This window comes from Chiloscyllium punctatum, chromosome 44 (genome assembly GCF_047496795.1).
Source record: "Chiloscyllium punctatum isolate Juve2018m chromosome 44, sChiPun1.3, whole genome shotgun sequence".
NCBI classification, from domain to species: Eukaryota; Metazoa; Chordata; class Chondrichthyes; order Orectolobiformes; family Hemiscylliidae; genus Chiloscyllium; species Chiloscyllium punctatum.
Window position 1 is genome coordinate 48,625,963 of NC_092782.1, and position 21,018 is coordinate 48,646,980.

The 21,018-nt window shown below is 41.2% G+C and overlaps 1 protein-coding gene across 15 annotated transcripts in view; it reads right to left on the bottom strand.

The window, feature by feature from the left end:
• col7a1l (collagen type VII alpha 1-like) overlaps positions 1–21,018 on the bottom strand; it is a 428,727-nt gene that overhangs the window by 76,355 nt on the left and 331,354 nt on the right. For 9 of the 15 annotated variants that reach the window (XM_072562892.1, XM_072562895.1, XM_072562893.1 and 6 more), the window contains one exon: positions 18,407–18,484. In XM_072562892.1, the coding sequence (XP_072418993.1) occupies positions 18,407–18,484 (78 nt within the window). Of the gene's footprint in view, positions 1–11,203; positions 11,456–11,477; positions 12,336–16,985; positions 17,128–17,800; positions 18,220–18,406; positions 18,485–19,428; positions 19,533–21,018 lie in introns of those variants that run through there. The other 6 variants (XR_011955319.1, XR_011955318.1, XM_072562901.1 and 3 more) reach the window with 6 other exon arrangements.

Here is a 21,018-nt window from a genome sequence, read left to right on the forward strand (position 1 = left end):
ATACATCATTCAGATAAATGGCAACTTGGGATAGCCTTTATAAAAATGTCCTCCATGGCCTGCTGGAAAAGAGCACAGACTGATGACACTCCAAATGGTAGTCTTGTATATTGATATAGACCCTTATGGGTATTAATTGCAGCAAACATCTGGAACTCCTCATCCACTTGCAATTGCAGGTAGACATGGCCTGTGTCCAGCTTCGTAAAGGACAGGCCCCCCTCTGCCAACTTTGTGTACAAGTCCTCTATGTGAAGGATCAGGTATTTATCCAGTTGTGAGAAGCAGTTTACAGTTTACTTGAAATCCCCAGAAAGGCAAACTGAGCTGTCAGGCTTCAATATCCATATGATTGGTGCTGCCCATTCTGCAGACTGCAGTGGTTTGATGGTTCATTCATTTTCCAGCCCCTACTTTTGCTCACAAGACAAAATGGTACCAGGTGGGCCTTGCAAAATCTCAAGAATTACATCCTGGTCTTTAAGTGGCTTTGGCCCCTTTGATAGTCCCAAACCCTTCTTGAAAAACTCGTGGGTATTTTACTAAGACTTCACTGAGGCAGCCATTTTATAATTGAAAAATGTTAAGCCAATCAAGGTGAATCTTTCTCAACCAATTTTGCCCTAATAGACTTGGGGCTGGGCATTTCAATACCAACAGCAGTAACTACACCAACTGCTTCTCATAGGAGACCTGAATCAAAGTTGTACTCTTAATTTTCAATGGCTGTCCAGTGTATGTTCTCAGTCAGGCTGACGTCTTGCACGGGTTAAAGACTGGGGGGTCTTGACTGAATTTTGTTAAAGACAGATTCAGCAACCACACAGCTGTACCAGAATTGACCTCCATGGGAACTGGATGACCACTTAACCAAACCTTAATTTTAATTGATTCCAATTTGAGTATCACAAATCAATTTAATTGTTCAACTCATAGAAAATTTTTCAAGTTGTACCACTCTCATGGGTACTAGCTTATGAGATTTCGTACTCAAAGTCATAGATATACAGCATGAAACCAGATCTTTCAGTCCAATTTGCCATGTCAAATCAAATATCCTAAATTAATCTAGCCACATTTGCCAGCACTTGGCTTATATCCCTATATACCCATCCAGATGCTTTTTATTTCTTTACTTCATGTACTTAAATTCTAAGACCCAAATTGCTGGAACTCCTTTGCTAAGCCTATCTGCCTCTCTTTTCAAAAGGAAACGACGACAAGGAGGCTGGGTCCCATTGCCAAGTCACCCTTTATTTACTAGTGCGCAGTAAGCAGGCTATGGCCAGCCAGCTCAGTCAGCCCTCAACTAAGGAGGTTTGATCTCAGTTTTTTAAAATTTATTAACCAGTACAAATTACAAATAGTTAATGTCAACAGTTGTATACAAGAAGCAGCAATTTACAAGGGGCAAAGCCAGACCCCAAACCCCGCTGTACAATCAGTTCAGAGGGAAATGAGGATAAGCCTCAAATCCCACCTTACATCAATCAAGGAAGAGACAGTAAACACACAGTTGATAAACCAGACCATAAAACAGTGCACATATCATAGACACCCCTGGCAACCAACCCATCCCTCCCACCTTCTGGCCACTCAAAAAGGCAGCCTGCCCCTTGATTCACCCTGACACCTTCTGGCCATATCTGGGACAGCTGTCCTGTTTCCCCAATGACCCCCACCCCCAGGACAACAGTGATTAGGATGGCCTACCCACCTTCTGGCCTCCCTAACCACCCCCGTGCTTTTAGGCAACCTCTAGGACAGCCCGCCATGGTACCTGGGGTGACAGCTCTGAGGATGGCCGACCCACTGTCCAGCTTTTGGTCTGCCCCTACGTACTATGTGGCACCTTGATATGCCATTCGGCCTGTGGACTGCCTTGACACCTTCCAGCCACCTCTAGGACAGCCATCCCTTTCCCTGGGATGATGGTGCACAGGGCAGCCCACAAGCCTTATGGATTAGACTGCCCTGACCCACCTTCTGGCTCTCTGCTGCTGCAAAACACTTCTGGCCACCTACAGGACAGTCCAGCCTGATTACTCCTTCTCGGGACGACAGTGCTCAGAATGGGCTATGCACCCTGTGGCTCTTGGGGTGACAGCTTTCAGGATGAGTTATGAGCCTCCCAGCTCATACTAAGGCCTGCCAGATCCAGGGACATAAGACAGTACAGGTGATAAACCCAAGAAGCAACAAGACAGAGCCAATTAACAACAAACAGAGTCCTTTCTAGTAGATGGAGTCCATTACCATTAACCGTTTTCTTCAGAATGCAGAGTCCATTCTCAGGAATGGAGTCCACAACCAAAGGCAGAGTCCATGCCTGAAGGCAGCAAATACATATCCCACAGCACACAGGTCTCCATAGAGGTCTAGCATATGCACAGAGGACCAAGCCCACTCACAGGAACATAGTACATTGTAAAAGTATAGTTAACTCACAGGGGTTTGGTCCATGCCCACCGCTCAGCACACAGCAAATGCCCACCCTCCAGAACACAGGTGTTCAGTCTTTACAGAGGCCTAGTCCACTGAAAAAGGGCCAGGCCTACCCCCAGGAAGAGCTCATCTGGAAAGATTTTCTTCTCACAAGGGCTCAGTCCAAACATCAAAAACAATGAAAACACTTCCCCCACCCCCAAGGGTTAAGCCGTGCCACAAACATCAGCATTTTCCTGTTCCGAAAGGGAAGGAAAGAGTAACTGGCTGTAACCAGCCAATGAAACAGTTCCCTAATAAGAACTGACTTACACCTAAAACACTAACTGTAGATCAGGCAGTTTAGAAATCAGTCCTCAAAAGAGGAATAGCAGTTAACAAAACTGGCTTTGTAAACTAGCCAGTTTAGGAATCCAGTTCTCCCAAAAAGTCAAAACCAACAGTAACACACTGTGGCCCAGCCAGCACAGTTAGTCCCTTAAATGAAGGAGACTCCAAATCTTGTTACATACACACATGTTATTAAATAGTACAATACAGTTAAACAGAAAGCAGTTCAAACCACTCCATACAGGGCAAAGGGCAGCAAAACCACCAGCTCCCAGTTGTCCTGCATATTGACTGGACTACCTTGGGCCACTTTCCTATGGAGCTGGTTGTTGGCCTTCAGGTCTCCAGCTGCCTGGCATACTGACTGACCCTCCCAGCCCATTTTCATCTGAGACAGACAGATGGATACTACCAACATCCCAGTCACCCCTGCATACTAACTCAACCACCCCTGACCTGCTTTTCTGCAGTCAGGAGGTCGGCCTTCTAGCACCCAGCCGCCCACGTACTGATTTTCTTCTGGCTGGTCCGTAGGTATGCTGGCCATTGGCTGTCCGGCTCCCTGCCTCCCTGCGTACTGACCAGTCATCCTCTGGTCAGCCTTCCTATGGGCTGTCGGTGGCTGCTTGTCTGCCCCATACTGGCTTTCCTGTGAGGATGATATCAGTTGCCTGGCCCTGCCCACCATGCGTACTGACAGGCTCCTCCAGGCCAGTCATCTACTGTCTGGCCCCCAGCCAGCCTCTCCCTTGACCAGGTTTCTGACAAACGTGCTGTCGACTGCCTAGCCCCCAGCTACCCTACGTACTAACTAGCCCACTCTGGCACACACAATGAGTCCACACTGTAGCAAATGCTCACCTCCCAGCACATGTGTGTTCAGTCTCCATAGATGCCAGGCCCTTCCAGGGAGATCCAGGCCCACACTCAGGAACAGTACATTGTGAAGCTGCAGTTAAATCACAGGGGTTTGGTCCAGTTCTAAAGGCAGAGTCCATGCCACACAGGTGTTCAGTCTTCAGAGGCCTGGTCTATCCAAAGGACCAGGCCCACTCACAGGAACACAGTACATTGTAAAGGTGCAGTTAATTCAGGGTTTGGTCCACTCCATGCTACACCTCCCAGCACACACAGGTGTTCAGTCTTTACACAGGCCTAGTCACCCACAAAAGGGCCAGCTCATCTGGAAAAATTAGATTAGATTCCCTACAGTGTGGAAACAGGCCCTTCGGCCCAACAAGTCCACACCAACCCTCCAAAACGCAACCCACCCAGATGCATTCCGCTACATTTACCCTGACTAATCCACCTAACACTATGGACAATTTAGCATAGCCAATTCACCTAACCTGCATATCTTTGGACTGTGGGAGGAAACCGGAGCACCCGGAAGAAACCCACACAGACACGGGGAGAACGTGCAAACTCCACACAGACAGTTGCCCGAGGTGGGAATTGAACCTGGGTCCCTGGTGCTGTGAGGCAGCAGTGCTAACCACTGAGCCACTGTGCTACCCTAAGAAATTTTAAAAATGTATTTGTCACAATGCTCAGTCCAACACCAAAAGTGAAAAACATTAAAACAGAGTGCAAGGGCTAAGCCCTGCCACAAAATCAATATAGTCCTTTTCTCAAAGAGAAAAGAGTAACGGAGGCTGTAACCAGTTGGTGAAGAGTTCCCTATTGAGAACTGAGTTACACCTGAAACACTAATTGTGTAGATCAGGTAGTTAAAAAAAATCAGTCCTGAAAAAGAATACAAACTGGCTAAATTATTCAACCAGTTCAGGAATCAGCTTTCCTCCAAAGCAAAAAAAAAACAGCAGCAGTAGCACACTGGCACAGCCAGCACAGAGTCAGTGCCCTAAACTGAGGAGATGCTAAATCTCCCATTTTTTAAATTAAACAATACAGTTTACAAAAACAGTTAACATTAACAGCTGCATACATAGATATAGTAATTTTACAAGGGGAGGAGCAGCAAAGCCAGACCCTAAACCTTACCGTTCAACCAGTTTTCAGGTAAGAGGACAAACCTCAAATCCCAGTTTCAATCACCACAAACAGTAACAATGACAAGTACATAAGACAGTCCAATCACGTAGGTACATAAAATACAGCCTCTCAGCAAGCAACCCATCCCTCCGTTTTGGCCACTCAGGCAGCCTGCCCCTACACCCCTCCCTACTCTCGGTCTGTCCCATATCCCTTCTGGCTCAGTCTGCCGACACCTCCTGACCACCCCAGGACAGCCTGTCCTGCTTCCCCCTGCTCCACCCCACAAAACATTGATATGAATGTAAAGCACTGACAGTTGACACATATATTCCAGGAGGATACATGGAATCATAGAATCACTTGTGTGAAAGCAGGTCATTTGATCCATGAAGTCTATGCTGAACCTCTAAAGAGCATCCCACCTAGACCAACCTCCCTACTCTATTCCTGTAACCCTGCATTTCCCATGGCTAATCCACCTAGCCTGCATATCCCTGGCACAATTTAGCATGGCCAGTTTGCCTAATCTGCACCTCTTTGGAGTTTGGGAGGAAACCGGAGCACTTGGATAAAACCCATGCAGACACATGTAGAATGTACAAGCTCCACACAGACAGTCACCCAAAGTTGGAATACAAACCCAGGTCCCTGGCGCTGTGAGGAGCAGTGCTAACCACTGAGAACTCCATGCTGCCCCATCAGTCATTCTTCCTCAGTTTTATAGGCACTTAGAACCCAAGTTTTATGGTGGCCAAGTCATCACATGTTATGTTACCTCTTCTACACTTTCAGATTTTTTATGTAGGTTTTACCAGTCAAAATTTTATCATTTAACAGATCTTACTTAAAAAGGGCCACAGCTCAAATGGGTCATGACTAGAGGGATGCATTTTAATTTGTTGCCTGATTAGTACAGTGCATTGACATCATCAACACCTGAGTAAATGGTAACACAATGTGGCCTTTGGCTTCCTATTTTTAGCAAATGTAAAAATAAAAAATCTGCACGCGTTGAGGGCGAGTGGGTGGCGGAAAGTATATACTTAATTGGTCATGGGCCAGAATTAGAATATATGAAACTAACAAAACCAGTAAGTATTCTCCTGTTTTTTTGAAAGTTGAAGGGGGTAGGTGGTAGGGGGTCGTTATTGAACTATCAATTAAATATTTGCGCATCACAATCAAGTACCACTGAAGTTGAATGTGACGTTAATTGGCTGCGTTCTGCTGCTCTGTGCAATGATTCATTCTTTGCTGTAAAGTACTGAGACTGCCTGTCCGTGTGGCTTGTTCACTTGGAAATAAAATAACAAGCACTCGCTCGGGAATGGCAAAGCAGGGGAACTGAGTTGCTGGATGAGCAAGAATCTTTGAGTTCACTTCATTAACTTGTGTGGTTATGTTATTGTAAGGATGAGCAACGGGCTTAGACCTGATGTATCATCTGTTAAATGTTTCATGCAATTAATTATAATATCTTTAACTTACTAAATAGAAGATGGAAGCAGCAGGAGTAGTGCAAGTTAAAGACTTTTATAACAGGATGAAACCTGCGGAATGGATAGAACAGAGTAGAGAGAAAATTAAAGTACAGAAGCAAAGGAGAGCTTCTCCTTTACCTGTTGGAATTCCTTTGGAACAATGAAGTAATATAATATTTTATTTGATATTTGGTAATTTCCTTATGATATTATCAATGAGGAATATTAATTAACCAAAGGAACCCACCTTTGTGCCCTGTTTCATTGTTGGATATGTTTTCAACCTCATATCATTTTATCATAATCACCTATGTCCAACTGTAATATGTCCTGATGCTGATCCCAATTTTGCTGAAACTCACAACTTTGGTTTATGCCTATTGGCAACTCCTTCAAAGGTCTATTCACCAGCTGTATCCTATATAAACTTTAAGTCATCCAAAAGTATTTTGTTCTCGTCCTTCCTACATTAAGATCCACTGTCCCTTTAAGTCATACAACTATCAACCTTCATTGTTCCCATTCCTCAAACCACCAAATTGAAAATTTAACATCCTTAACTTTTATTATATAAAACCCACCTTCAACTCACCCCACTCAGCCTCTGCCTGTTAACCCTGTGTGCAGCACATGTCTTTTGTTCTTTTAAGTGATAGAATTGTCACAGTGCAGAAGATGGTTATGTTGCCCATCATGCCTGCATTAGCTCGCTGTGCATTTTTACTTAATGCCAAAATCCTGTCCATTCTCTGTCACCCTGGAACATTGTTTCTATTTAAAAAGTCATCCAGTGCCCTCTTGAATGCCTCAATTGAACCTGCCTCCACAACACTTCCAGTTAATGCATTCAAAACTCTTACCACTTACGTTTCAAAGCTTTTCTGACCTCACATTTTCTTCTTTTGGAAAGTACTTTAAAACTGTGCCCTTTGGTCTTCAGTCTTTTCTTGAGTATAAACAGTTTTTCACTATCTTTTCTGCTCAGAGCCCTCAAAATTTCTTTCAAATCTTCCCTCAGTTTTCTCATCTCCAAGGAAACCTGACTCATCTTCTCCAAATGATCCTCATAATTAAAGTTTTCCCTCTCTGGAACCATTATCGTAAACCTCTTCTGCACTCTCGCTAATGGAATCACATTCATCCTAAGCGTGATACCCAGAGCTGTACACAATACTCCAAATGAGGTCTAATCGCTGACCTACACAGGTTCAGCATAACCTGGTATTCCAAGTACCTATTAATGAGATCTAGAATACTCAAATATTTTTAATAGCTCTATCTGGCTGTCCTGCCACCTTTTATGGCATATGCATGTAAATACCCAGATGTCTCTGCTTCTGCACACCCTTTAGAATAGTACCCTTTGTTTTATGCTGTCTCTTTGGATCAAAGTGTATCACTTTACACTTCTCTGTATTGAATTTTATCTGCCACCTGAAATTCCCCAATCTGTGCTGGCACTTAAATTATTAGACTGGGCAAAAATGTTGAGTTCAGATAGTTATCTAGTATTTTGTTCGGAGATAAGCTTGCAAATAAATACACACTGGTAGAACCAATATTAGAAGCATTAAATAAAATTCCTTGGATAACATTCCTTTTTAGCAGGATTTAAAGGTGTAGGATTTTTTTTTCATTTTACATTTTTCATGGTACAAATGGGGCAATTAACCATACAAAAGAAATTGGAAAATGCAATATTAACTGGGTGGCAAGACCGTCTTGATGCAGGTGACAGTACAAAAGAAGAACTTGAATCAAAGGAATGTAGACCGAAATGTTTTTGATAATTTTGAGAAGTGAAGAGAATTTGGGCCTTACAGTGAACACTAAAATTCCTAAGATATAGTCAACTAATGTTTCAGGTATGACTCAAAATAGCACGACACCACAAGTTGTCCCAAATAATATAATAGAGTATGCAAACTTAAGTGCAAAACCAAAGATTCAGAGGAGAGGATGGTGATTTGGATCAAGGAAAAGACATTGTGTTGGTCATGAGAAGATTCGGCCAAGTGATGCTGTATATCTCTATGACTCTATGATGATGTGTTGGTGTCATAATCTTTCAATCGTACAATATTAGACATTGGATACATGCTTACAGTGTAAGGAAGAGACTCTGAAATGTAATCTAAATTCCTTGATAATAAAGGTTTGAAACAACATTAAGGAATTTGATAGTTCTGCCAGTTTCACATTTGGGGATAATACAACACTAAAACCTTTAAAAAGAGCAGTCATTCTTTAATCAGAGTCAATCATTTTATCACCAAGATATAATATCCAGTGAAATACCATTGTTGTTAAGTAGGCTATGGATGAAAGAAACAAGATGAAAGTGGATATGGAAAATGTCAAAGCTATTATATTTGTAAAATATGTGAATGTTAGAGAATTTTGTATTCCTTTAAGGAACATAACCTCCCACTAAAGGAATTAAAGAAATGTTGATACCAGGGAACAGGAGATCAGAAGACAAAAGATTAATTGTTTCAAATCTACATAGGCAATTTGTCCATCCATCTTCTAATAGTCTAAGAATGTTAGTGAAGGGTGCAGGAATAAGGGATGAATAATGCAATAGGGTCATAGAAAACATAAATGATGGATATGAGATTTGTAAGAAATATTAAAGTTGTCCTCATGGTCTATAGTAAGTCAGCCTCCCATGAGGGATTTCAACAAGGCAGTGGCTCTAGATTTAAAGGTTTAGTGTAAAGAAAACTATTTTTATTTAACATGTTGTAGATTTCCAACCAGAATTCGTCAGCTTGCAATAATACATTATAAAGATAAGAAATTATTGTGGATCCTGAAATGTAGAAGTCGTGACTTCTGACCACTGGCAACATTTTTTACATAATGGCAGGGGGACAGGGGCATTTACTCATGATGAATTTAGATATATGTACAAATATGAAGATAGTAGTTATGCCTAAGGAAGCAAAACACCTTTTTTTAAGCTTCAGGGTGCTTGAAAGGATACAGACAGTAATAGACAAAATGCTTCATTAAACTTTGGCAGATCTGCCAAACTAAATTACTGGTTGTCCATGCTAAGCATTCACTGCAAATGATTCAGGATATAGTTCCCATTGGTTAATTTTGATACAAGTAAGTCAGTATTAACTTATCATCTCAGTTTGGGAAGGGACTACAATTAGTTCTAGCATTTTTGAGCATTTGAATGTATTGCACACAAGAAGAAAATCTTTCAGTAAACTCAAAGTCTCAAAGAATTGGGTTAGGCTTACAATATGGTGCAAGGACATTGGAAACCGATTTTTAATAAGGGAGATCAGCTTTGTTATAAAAGAGACAGGCCTAAACAGAGTGGAGCCCTGAAAAAGGTTGTTGATAAAGATGGATTTATAATAATTGTGCAGCATGGGAATCAGAATGTTCAGGTACTTTACTCATGGTTGCTTGGAATGGATTACCAATTTATAGATTCTAAAAGAGTGACAGAAAGTAATGACAAATCAGGTTTTCCTCATGACCATATATAACACAGATATGAGGATTAGACTGTCACAGTAGGCAGTTTGTCTGAGGGAGGACAGATCAGTTCTGATGATTAAAACAAGGTCTTTCGGTTCCAAAGAATAACAATGAATACAGATGCTAAAGTCAAATATTTACCGAACGGGCTAGTTGGTGAAGAAATATGACTATTAAGAGTACAAGAGGAAAGACCACTGGAAAATATAACAAATCATTGAATATATAAAATGAGGAGCAGAGGCCCATGCAATTAGGAAGTCTTAGTTGGCATGAACACGTTAATTAAAGATGCTAAACAGCAAGAATTACAAAACTGGAAAGAATTTGTGGTGTACATGGAAGTGTCAGATAGGGGACAACTAGCCTTATCTCTTAGGTGGAAATGCATGGGAAAATTGTCTCCTGATAGGACTTAAGCAAGGATAATGGTTCTGATCTTGAAGAAAAATTGAGGAACTAAGATATTAGAGAAGATTCATCTATATTAGAAAAAGTAATTTTGCAGATTTTCTTGGCATTTTCAACAATAAACTCTTGGGAATAGAGATCAATTGATATCAAGCTGCATTTCTGCAGTAAGACCTGCTCAAAACGGAAGTGTTTCTTTGCCCTCCAAAAGAGACACATTGGGGATGCTGTGTGAAATAACTGCATAGAGGTCGGGTCCTATCTCCAGGTCACCCTTTGTTTACTTGTGCATAGTACACTGGCTGTGGACAGCCAGCTTGGAGTCAGTCCTCAAATGAGGAGATTCTAATCTCCTGGTTATATTGGTCAGCCAAGGCTTTCCTAATTGGCCCAGGTTAAAATTCCCATCAGGAACCTCATATTCAATGAGGTCCACCTGGTCCCAATCACTACACTCTGGAAGTTTAATAAATGTGAATCTCATGGTTTGGCATTCGTTAATAAGATCCTTTTTAATGCAATTCGTCTCTTTCTATTTGAAAGGAGATCCTGTCATATTTTACTGGCATTGTGGGAGACAGTTTTCAGTCATCTTTATGATGCATACAGATGACTCTCTTTTGGGATGAGAGCAATTAATTTCAAAATATTGTCATAAATGGCTTAAAGCAGAATTCAACATTGGAATTCAGGTCTTTGGTGCTTTTAGGTACGTTGGATTGGAAATCAGGCAGAATGGATCAAGTGTCACTTTGCATCAGCAATCTTATTTGGAAAATATTAGCCCCATTCCAACTAGTCAAGTAGGGCCTCAGAGAAAGATGCAGCAGCCTCCAAAATTGAAGTGGAGGAATTGCAAAGTCTAATTGGATGGCTGAATTGGCTGGACACCTAAACAAGTCGGATACCAGTTTTAAACTATTAGCATTTGGTACAATGATGAAAAATCCCAAAGTAGAAGATAAAACGTAAAATTTTAAAATGAAGTACTTTTTAAAAAAACACTCAATCACTGGGATACGCTAGAAATATGAAATTTATTGATTTTAGTGATCCATCTTATACAGATTGGTTGTAAAAGTGCAGGAGGGTTTATAATTTTCCTTTATAATTTTTATGCTAATGTTGCCTTTCAGCCAGCCAGCTAGTCCAGACTGTTGTCACCCAAGCCAAGGTGTTGCAACCTGAAGTCAGGGCATCTAGGGCCAAATGTAGCCAAAGTAATCTTCTAAAGCTATCTGCAGTGTCTCCCACTCAACATTTGTCATTGCTGGGCTGATGCAGGGCTGTGACAAAAGCAAGAAGAAGACAAGCATCAAGTGAATACAGAAGGGTCATTAGATAACTGTTTGCATTGAATATTGCATTGCTTGATTTATAAATTTGATTCAGGATGTTTGTTTTGAAGTAGCTTTACTCTAGCATTTTAGCCAATTGTGATGGTCAATAACAGAGGGATGGTAAGATGTGTGACTGTCAGTAAATGCAGAATTGGCTAGCAGCATAATCACATGAATTGAACATGGACAATCCAAACAGAAAGGGGATATGTTTCATTCCAGCACAGTACTGAGGGAATTCTGTACTCTTAGAGATGCCATTTTTCATATGAAATATTAAACCAAGTCCCTGTCTTCCAACTGAGCTCAATGGAAATGATCCCTGGCATTATTTAAAGGAGCAGAAATGTTATCCCGAACACTTTGGCTGATATTTCCCCTCAATCAGCATCACAAAAACACATTGTTAACAAAGTCATCATCACACTGATGCTTGCTGTACAAAAATTATTTGCCGCAATTCCTATATTACAACAGTGATGACACCACGGAAATACATTGTTGCCAATAAAACCAATTTCAGCTATAATGTGGTTGTGTAAGGTTTCATATAAACATAGATCTTTGTTTTTTTTCTCCTTCTCTTCCTTTTCTTCCTCTTCAGGCAACAAATCTTGACACATACACTATTGATTTCCTTTAAGGCTCCACGCTAGAGGAGGACATTAGTATTCTATTCAACACATTTAGTGTGGCAGCATGATTTTCATAATATGATTTCTGCCCAGTTGTGTGTACATTGTGCATCAGAGTAATGGTGACAGTGGTTCTGAGTACCACCCTCCAGTTTATCCGTTGGCTCATTTGCAGGTGGTGTAGTAGACCTCTGCAAAATGAAGGAATTTTGAAGTTTGCAAGAAATTCAAACATTGACTTTCATGATAAGCATTCTATAATTGTACAGCCCAAAATTATCTGGAAAGTGGAATGTGTGCAGTAAGTAACAGCTTAGCCTAGTGTCTGCTCCACTTCTTTCTCTCTGGCTAGAGTCATGGGCCCCTCCACAGCCACTGGTAATGACATCCTTGTCCTAGTCTGAGGCTTCAGTCAGTGCTCGATTACAAACCTTCTTTGTGAATTGTGGACCTCTAATACAGCTCGTTCTGCTAAAATGCGCATTTCATTAATGCAAATTCGCTGTAATGCAATTGATGGATTGGGGACACTGTTTCTAAAACGTGAACTTTTAAAACGTGGGTTGGCTCTAATGTGATTACATGACCAACACTTTAAGTACTGTGTCTAAAGTGGGATTTTTCTATGATGCAGGATTGTCCAAGAATGCAACTGTTGCGTTATAGAAGAACTACCTGTACATGGTTACTTGCTATGGTTTGATAAGGAAAATTGGTCCATCAACATCTGGAATGGATATGGCATCCAGTGTCAGGTCCCTTTAAATTTAAAACAAACAGCTCCAGAGTTAATTGTGAGCAGGTGATTCTCACTGGACATTGTATTTCAGGGAAGGGTTCTTGCCCTCTTCTACGGTTATGTTCATGCCCAAGCATCCCTGGTAAGGTAGCATGCGACATTCACCTTTAGGGAGAGGTGAGCACTGGAGTGCTTTTATTTTCCCTTCCAACTCCATTTCGATTTAGACCCCCCTCACCTCTTCCTCACCTTTGATGATCCGCATTGCCCTCAAAGAGCTTTGTATGTAAATTAATCAACTGAAAAGCAGGAGTGATTTGCTAGTGGTGGTTAATATATGGCAAAAGTGCATAAGAGCAGTTCTGGATATAATTAAAGAGACAAGGGTTCTTTGTTCCCTTCCAACTCTATTTTAATTTAGCTCACTCACTCTCTCTTCTTCACCTTCAGTGTTCTTGTATTACCCTTTATGTTTAATTAAAAATAAATAGGAATTTGAAATTATGAACTTTTGGTGATGCTGAAAGATTTTTTTGCCTGAGGCATTCATCAGATTGATTTCCTGCTCTATTTATTATACACCGTGGAAACTCTGAAAGTGCTATATATTAACAATTTGTCATGTAGATCACTATACTTTAAGTCACATGGTTCATTGCCATTATAGATATAAATATATTTTACAACAGTCGGATTGGAAAGTATTGGAACAAAGCAGTGTCCCTTTTGCTAGTACTTAGTGCTCAATCCTCATTGCAATGCTAATGACACTTAGTTATCAATCTGTTATTAATCATACAACAGAAAGAGCAGTAAACCTTTCTATGTGATCTATTATTAAAGATAATCAAGTTGACATCACTTTGATTCTAGCAGTAAGTGCATTCTGTAACAGAGTCAAGAGTCTGGAATGAGGTCCTCATTTCAATCCTTAATCTGTGCTGAGACAGCTGATCCTGACATGGAAAATGAAAAGGGGCTACAGTTAACATCAATGCTGAATGGTAAGGTAAAAGTTTAGTCATGGTTCCTGCTGCTAATTGCACATGCGCATCATCTCTATTCTCACAAAACTATATTTGCTTCTGGTGCATTCACATCTTCATATTCTGCAATATCCTCCAGCTGTCTGTCCAGCTTGAACCTTCCAGTCCTGCATTACCAATTTGCTTCCTGTTCTCCCTCTATCTATACTGCAGCATCATTACCCCTTGAACTTTGACCATCATTGTCCTCTTGAACTTTGTCCTTCAACATCTCCACAGTGCCACTTAGTTCTTGGTTTCAATAACTTCCTAACACTATCCTCACTGACTGTGCTTTTATCTCCTTTTTATCGTCTTCTATTTCCCACATCCTTCTGATATCCGTATTATCAAACAGATGTGAGTTATTACTGTGAATTCAGCAACATACAAATACTGGTCGTTGTATAGGCCATTTCATTTGAGCACAGGATCGAGTGTGATATGATGATACTCAGGATAAAAGAAGTTTAAAACTAACTGTCTATTAGCACTGAGTGAGAGATTGAGAACAAACACATCAGAAAAAAGGAGAAAAAATAAAGATGGGTAAAGAGAATAATTAAAGCTGTGCTATGAATAGCTTGGACCTTGATTCAACAATCATAATTCTTTGATGTTTTTGTCACACAGCTAAGGTGAAATGAAACAAAAACTGAAACAGAAATTGCTGGAGAATCTCAGCAGGTCTGGCAGCATCTGTGGAGAGAAATCAGAGTTAATATTTCAGGTCAGTGGCCCGGATGGTGGACTAGTCAGCAAGATTAGATCACATGGAATACAGGGAGAGCTAGCCATTTGGATACAAAATTGGCTCGAAGGTAGAAGACAGAGGTAGGTGCTGGAAGGTTGCTTTTCACATTGGACGCATGTGACCAGCAATGTGCCACAATGATCGGTGGTTTTTGACATTCATATAAATGATTTGGATGTGAATGTAGGAGTTATGGTTAGTAATTTTGCAGATGACACAAAAATTGGTATAGTGGACAGTGAAAAAGGTTACCTCAGAGTACAAAGGGACCTTGATCAGATGGGCAAATAGACCAAGGATTAGTAGAAGGAGTTTAATTTAGATAAATGTGAGGTGCTGCACTTTGGTAGGCCAAACTAGGGCAGGACTTATATACTTAATGGTAAGGTCCTCGGGAATGTTGCCAAACAAAGAGACCTTGGGGTGCAGGTTCATAGTTCCTTGAAGGCAGAGTTGTAGGTAGACAGAGTGGTGAAGAAAGCATTTGGTACACTTGGTCAGTGCATTGAGTACAGGAGTTGGAAAGTCATGCTGCAGTTGTACAGGACATTGGTTCGGCCACTTTTGGAATTCTGTGTTCAATTCTGGTCTCCCTGCTATAGCAAAGATGTTGTGAAATTTGAAAGGGTTCAAAATGGATTAACACAGATGTGACCAGGGTTGGAGGATTTGAGCTCAAGAGAGGGGCTGAATAAGCTGGGGCTATTTTCCCTGAAGCATCGGAGACGAAGGGGTGACCTTATAGAAGTTTATAAAATCATGAGGGGCATGGATAGGATGAATAGTTAAGGTCTTTCCTCCAGGGTAGCGGAGTCCAAAATTAAAGGGCATAAGTTTAAGGTGAGAGGGGAGAGTTTTAAAAGGGACGAAAGGGGCAACATTTTCATGTAGAGGATGCTGCGTGTATGGAATGAGCTGCCAGAGGAGGTGGTGGAGGCTGGTACAATTACAACATTTAAAAGGTATCTGGATGGTTATATGAATAGGAAGGGTTTAAGTGGGCTATTACCAAATGCTGGTGAATGGGACTTGATTAATTAAGGATATCTTGTCAGCATGGACAAGCTGGATCGAAGGGTCTATTTCCACGCTGTACATTTCTATGACTGTATGATCCTTCTTCAGAAATGATAGTAGCTAGGAAAAAGTTGATATTTATGCTGAAAATGGGGTAGGGGAGAAGATAGAGTAAACAATAGGTGAAGATAGAGCCCAAAGAGAGAGAAAAACAGTTGCATTTTACAACGGAGAGGCTAAAAGTCAGTCTGGGGGAATGAATAGATGCTAATGGGACTATTAGTAGTTGACAATGGGTTGTATGTGGTAACAGCCCATGTGCAAGGCCTAAAATTGTTGAACTCGATATTATGTCCAGGAGGCTGCAGAGTTCCCAAGTAGAAAATGAGGAGCTGTTCTTCCAGCATGGGCTGAGTTTTGTTGGAGCAGCAGCAAAACTGAGACAGAAATGTTGGCATGGGAACATGGTGAAGTGTTGAAATGGCAGGCAACTGGAAGCTCAGGAGTTTTTTTTTGAACAGATCTGCAAAGCAATCACCCAGTCTGCACTTTGTTTCCCCAGTGTAGAGCAGCAAATACAGTAGATCAGATTGAGTGAAGTGCAGGTAAAACACTGCGTCACCTGGAAGATGTGTTTGGGCCTTGGATCGTGAGGAGGGGGGAAGTAAATGGGCAGGTGTTACACCTTCTGCGATTGTGCGGGGATGGGTTGGGAGTGAAGAAGAAGAGGACCAGGATGTTCCTCCGGAAGGCTGACAAGGGAGTGGAGGGGAAAATATGTCTGGTAGTGGCATCCTGCTGGGGGTGGCAGAAATGACAGCTAATGATTCTATGGTTGTGGATGCTGGTGGGATGGTAGATGAGGACAAGGGAATTGATATGAATTTGGTCACACCTATGATGGACATGACAAACTTAAGATTCTGTTTCTCAATTTTTTTCTGCATGAACAGTATCTGTAAAGGTGTTTTTACTCCACATGCCTTATTCATATGGAGGAGTGGCAGTTGTTCTTTGCCATGAACTCCTGATGGACAACTAATGTTGGCCTTGCTGGTAACACCCACAATCTTTGAACAAATGTAGAAGAGAGAAGTCACCATTGCAGAGGACCTAGTATTATGTTTGTTGCAATAGTTTTTAGATGGAAATTTCAACTCCGCTTATGATGAATAGCAAAAACCATGCTGAGACGTTTAGCAAACCATTGTGGTCTCAATTCATAACACTTCAAGAACTCTTAAACTGCATAATCTTTATTCTCTATCTGTATGCTCAAGAAACTCTCCCATTCAGAACTTATTACCTGTATTTGTGGATATGTTTGATGCCATGTTTTTACTATGTTTCCTTGGGATTAGTAGATTATAAAATTCTTCTTTCTTTCAATCAACAAAACCTTGATAATTTGTTTTATAGCAAACTACATTTTAATCGAAGTGTGATAACTGCAGGACAAAAAGAAAATAGAGATATTTGTTGTAACTGACTAAATAATGGTTAAAAAAAGGGTGCTGATTCCCATTTCTCAACAGGATGTAACAATGTTTATACTTTTTTCTGAACCTTCTGTTGAAGTCACATTACCTAAGTGCTGGAATTGCATTGAAAATTAATTCTTTAGAGATCATTCAATGGTGCTGTTTATGACTCTATCCTTCATTTAATGGTGATTCAGGGGAGCTGACTGGACAGTAATTTACTGAGTTAGATTTATTCTGTAATTGTAAATAGGACATACTATACCATATTCCATCTTATGTCAGGGAGATGTTAAAACCATATTTGTAGTAGAATAACTTGACTCAAGGTGCAGCTGTGTGTGCCCTGCAAGATCTTCATGAACATAATGTGAGGACCTTTGTTGTCCTGTGCATTCAGCCATTCTAATAGCAAGTTTGTGACGAGTCCTTCAACATGTTTTATTGGAGTAAAACGATCTCAATTTATTGGTGATCAAGGAGTGAAAGATGTTCTGGGCCGAGGTATAAATTCTGGTGTACAGTTCTGTTGTTGAATCACTGAATTGCATTGATGCCCATTTTTAGAATGTTAAATATGCCTTTGTTTGTCCCACTTGGCACAATGATAATGTCATATAATACATTGGAAGACTTTTTTCACAAAGATTGTTTAATTGTTACTTCTGCTGAGCCATTCTGGACTGACATGGCTGCTACAAGGTGGTATGGTTAAAGGCTAGTAGGTTATTTTCTTGTGTCAGTTTCCTCACCACCCACTAGTTATTTTGTAAGTGTTTCCATCAGGATTTGGCGAGCTTATTTGCTTGTGGTGTCACTGAATCCTTTGCTGCTGAATATGGAAGATCCTACAGCTACCATCGCAGTCCTAATCTATTTTTGTATCCTTACTTCTCTTGGAAGCTTATCCAAATACTGCTCCATGGAGGTAGTTGACAACATCCATTTCTATCTTGAGATATTATTGGAATTTCATCTTTTTGAGATTCTTATTGTTCTTGCTGTTCAGAATTATTCGCAATTGCATACTTTTGCTCTGCTAGACGGTGTGCCTTTGTTCTGTTGGGTTGGAATAAGGCATTTTTGAGTTAATTTTTGTCACTTATTCTTGAAATGGCAGTCACCACTGATGATAAGCGCAGTGATTAGTGAACGAGATGTACTCATTTTTACTTGGTCACAACTGATGCATTGAATGCTGTGGAAGCCATGTCATTGGTAATGCATCTACAAGATGTTTACTAACCTGATCTCCTTTGGCTCCAGAAATTCCTGGAGATCCTCTCATTCCACGACCTGTTCTCCCCCTCTTCCCTGTTTCACCCTATAAAGAAAAGGAAGACTTCAACCATTTATGATTAAATATTTAAGTATGTTGTATATTTTCAGTTCTTTTCTGAAGATGTTGATATGTTCTACGATATAGTCCCATGAATACCATCAGTTTTTTTTATACTTCTTCACCAATGGTGGATAGTCTTCATAAGTAACAAAAGACTGTGAATATGAGCAGGCTATTCAACCATGGACAACATAAACCAGAGAATGATCTCCTCTTGTATCTACATAGATTTTCAGTAGGATGTGAATTCCTTGGATGGTAGTTGAGAGTTCATATTCACTTTTTGTTCTTGCTCAGAAAGAGAGACTAATTCTATATTGTCCAACTAAGATAAGAAATTTTCTTATTAGAAAATGGAATAACAATGAATCCTTAGGCACTAGCAAAAAAATGGTTAATTAAAGTTTGAATATCTTGCTCAACATTTCAAAAAGATTTTTAACATATTCAGAATCTTACATCGTCCCAAAGTCTTTCCACGTCTCAGCTCAAATTACATACACTTGGTTGTTTCAATTGGTGTATTTTTGTTTAAAAATGAAATCTATTTGAATTGTAGAAACTCTAAGTGATTAAGCTGTGTGAACCTACTTATACATCAATCATTCTTTACCAACCTCCCACACAGCTTTCTGTGTTTTCATAATCATATTCTGACATTCCATCTTCCATTCCTTCTGAAGTACAAGAAGATCAATAGGAGGCGTGAAAAGACCTTTCATATATTTAAATAAGTGGGACTATTAGTTATTAATAGTCATTCACAAAAATGCATTGGGAAGAGGTCCATCAAATCTTGCCATACTTTTGTAAATGTTTCACTTTTTTTTATTTGTCTTACAAGTTTTACTCATTTATAAAATTTTATATTTTCAAAATAATAAGATGGCTGTATATTGGGAAGACTGCTGATCAGAATTCTATACCTTAGCTTTGTTAAACTTGATGTCCCGCTCTCAAGCTACATTTTCCAGTTTCATCAATTATGCACAAAACAAAAAAACCCCCAAAAACTGGGGATGCTGTAAATCTGAAACAAAAACAGAAATCGTTGGAACAACTCAGCAGCAGCTGTGGAAAGAGAAACAGTTAACATTTTGGGTCCAGAGAGGCAACTGGTAGCTCAGGGTCAGAACGTAGATGTTCTGCAAAGTGGTCACCCAGTCTCTGCTTTGTCTCCCCAGTGTAGATGTGACCATATTGTGAGCAAGTACAGTAGACTAGATTGAGTAAAGTGCAGGTAAATTGCTGCTTCACCTCAAAGGTGTGTCTGGGGCCTTGGATAGTAAGGAAAGAGGAAGTAAACAGACAGGTATTACATCTTCTGCGATTGCATGGGAAGGTTCCATGGGGTGTGGAGAGTTGGAGGGAGTCGAGGAGGAGTGGACCAAGGTGTCCCAGAGGGAATGATCTTAGTGAAAGACTGACAAGGGACGGAAGGGGAATATGTGGTAGCTTTCCTTTGGAGCTGGTGGAATGATAGTTTATGATCCTTTGGATTTGGATGATGGTGGGTTGGTATTGCTGTTATGGGAGGGAAGGGAAGGACTGAAGTGGAGAGATGGGTTGGACACTGCTGAAGGCCCTGCTAATCATGGTGGCCGGGAATTAAGGAAGAAGGTGGATACTTTGGAGAACCACTTGTTGAAGTTGGCATCTTTGGAACAGATACAACAGAGATGGAAGAACTGGGAGAAAGGCAGGGAGTCTTTACAGGAAGCAGGGTACGAGGACGCATCGGAGAAAGTGAGGACTGCGGATGCTGGAGATCAGAGTCAAAACGTGTGGCACTGGAAAAGCACAGCAGATCAGGCAGCATCTGAGGAGCAGGGAATCGACATTTCAGGCATAAGCCCTTCACCAGGAATGTGGGCGAAGCGGTAGTGAGGGGAAGGCAGCTAGGAGCTTAATCAGAAGGTGGGGGTGGGGGTGGGGGTGCAGGTGTGGTTGGGGGTGAGGATGAGGTAACTGGGATGGTGATAGATTGGAGAAGAGGGTGAAGTGAATAGGTGGGAAGGAGGTGGACACGTAGGACAGTTCAAGAGGGCGGTGCTGAGTTAGAAGGTTGAATCTGGGATGAGGTGGGGGGAGGGGAGATGAGGAAACTAGTGAAGTTGACATTAATGCTGTGTGGTTGGAGGGTCCCAAGGTGGAGGACGAGGCATTCTTCCTCCAGGCATGTCCTTGGCCTCCTCCACCACCAAATCCAAGCCACCGGTCGCTTGGAGGAAAAACACCTCACCTCCACCATGGGACCCTCCAACCACATGGCATCAACGTTGACTTCACCAGTTTCCTTATCTCCCCTCTCCCCACCTCATCTCAGATCCATCCCTCTAACTCGGCACCACCCTCTTGAACTGTCCTATCTGTCCATCTTCCTTCCCACCTATACACTCCACCCTGTCCTCCAACCTATCACCATCACACCCCACCTGCATCTACCTACCATCTTCCCCTCACCCACACCCCCACCCCACCCTCATATTTATCTCCCAGCCCCCTTCCGACCCCTC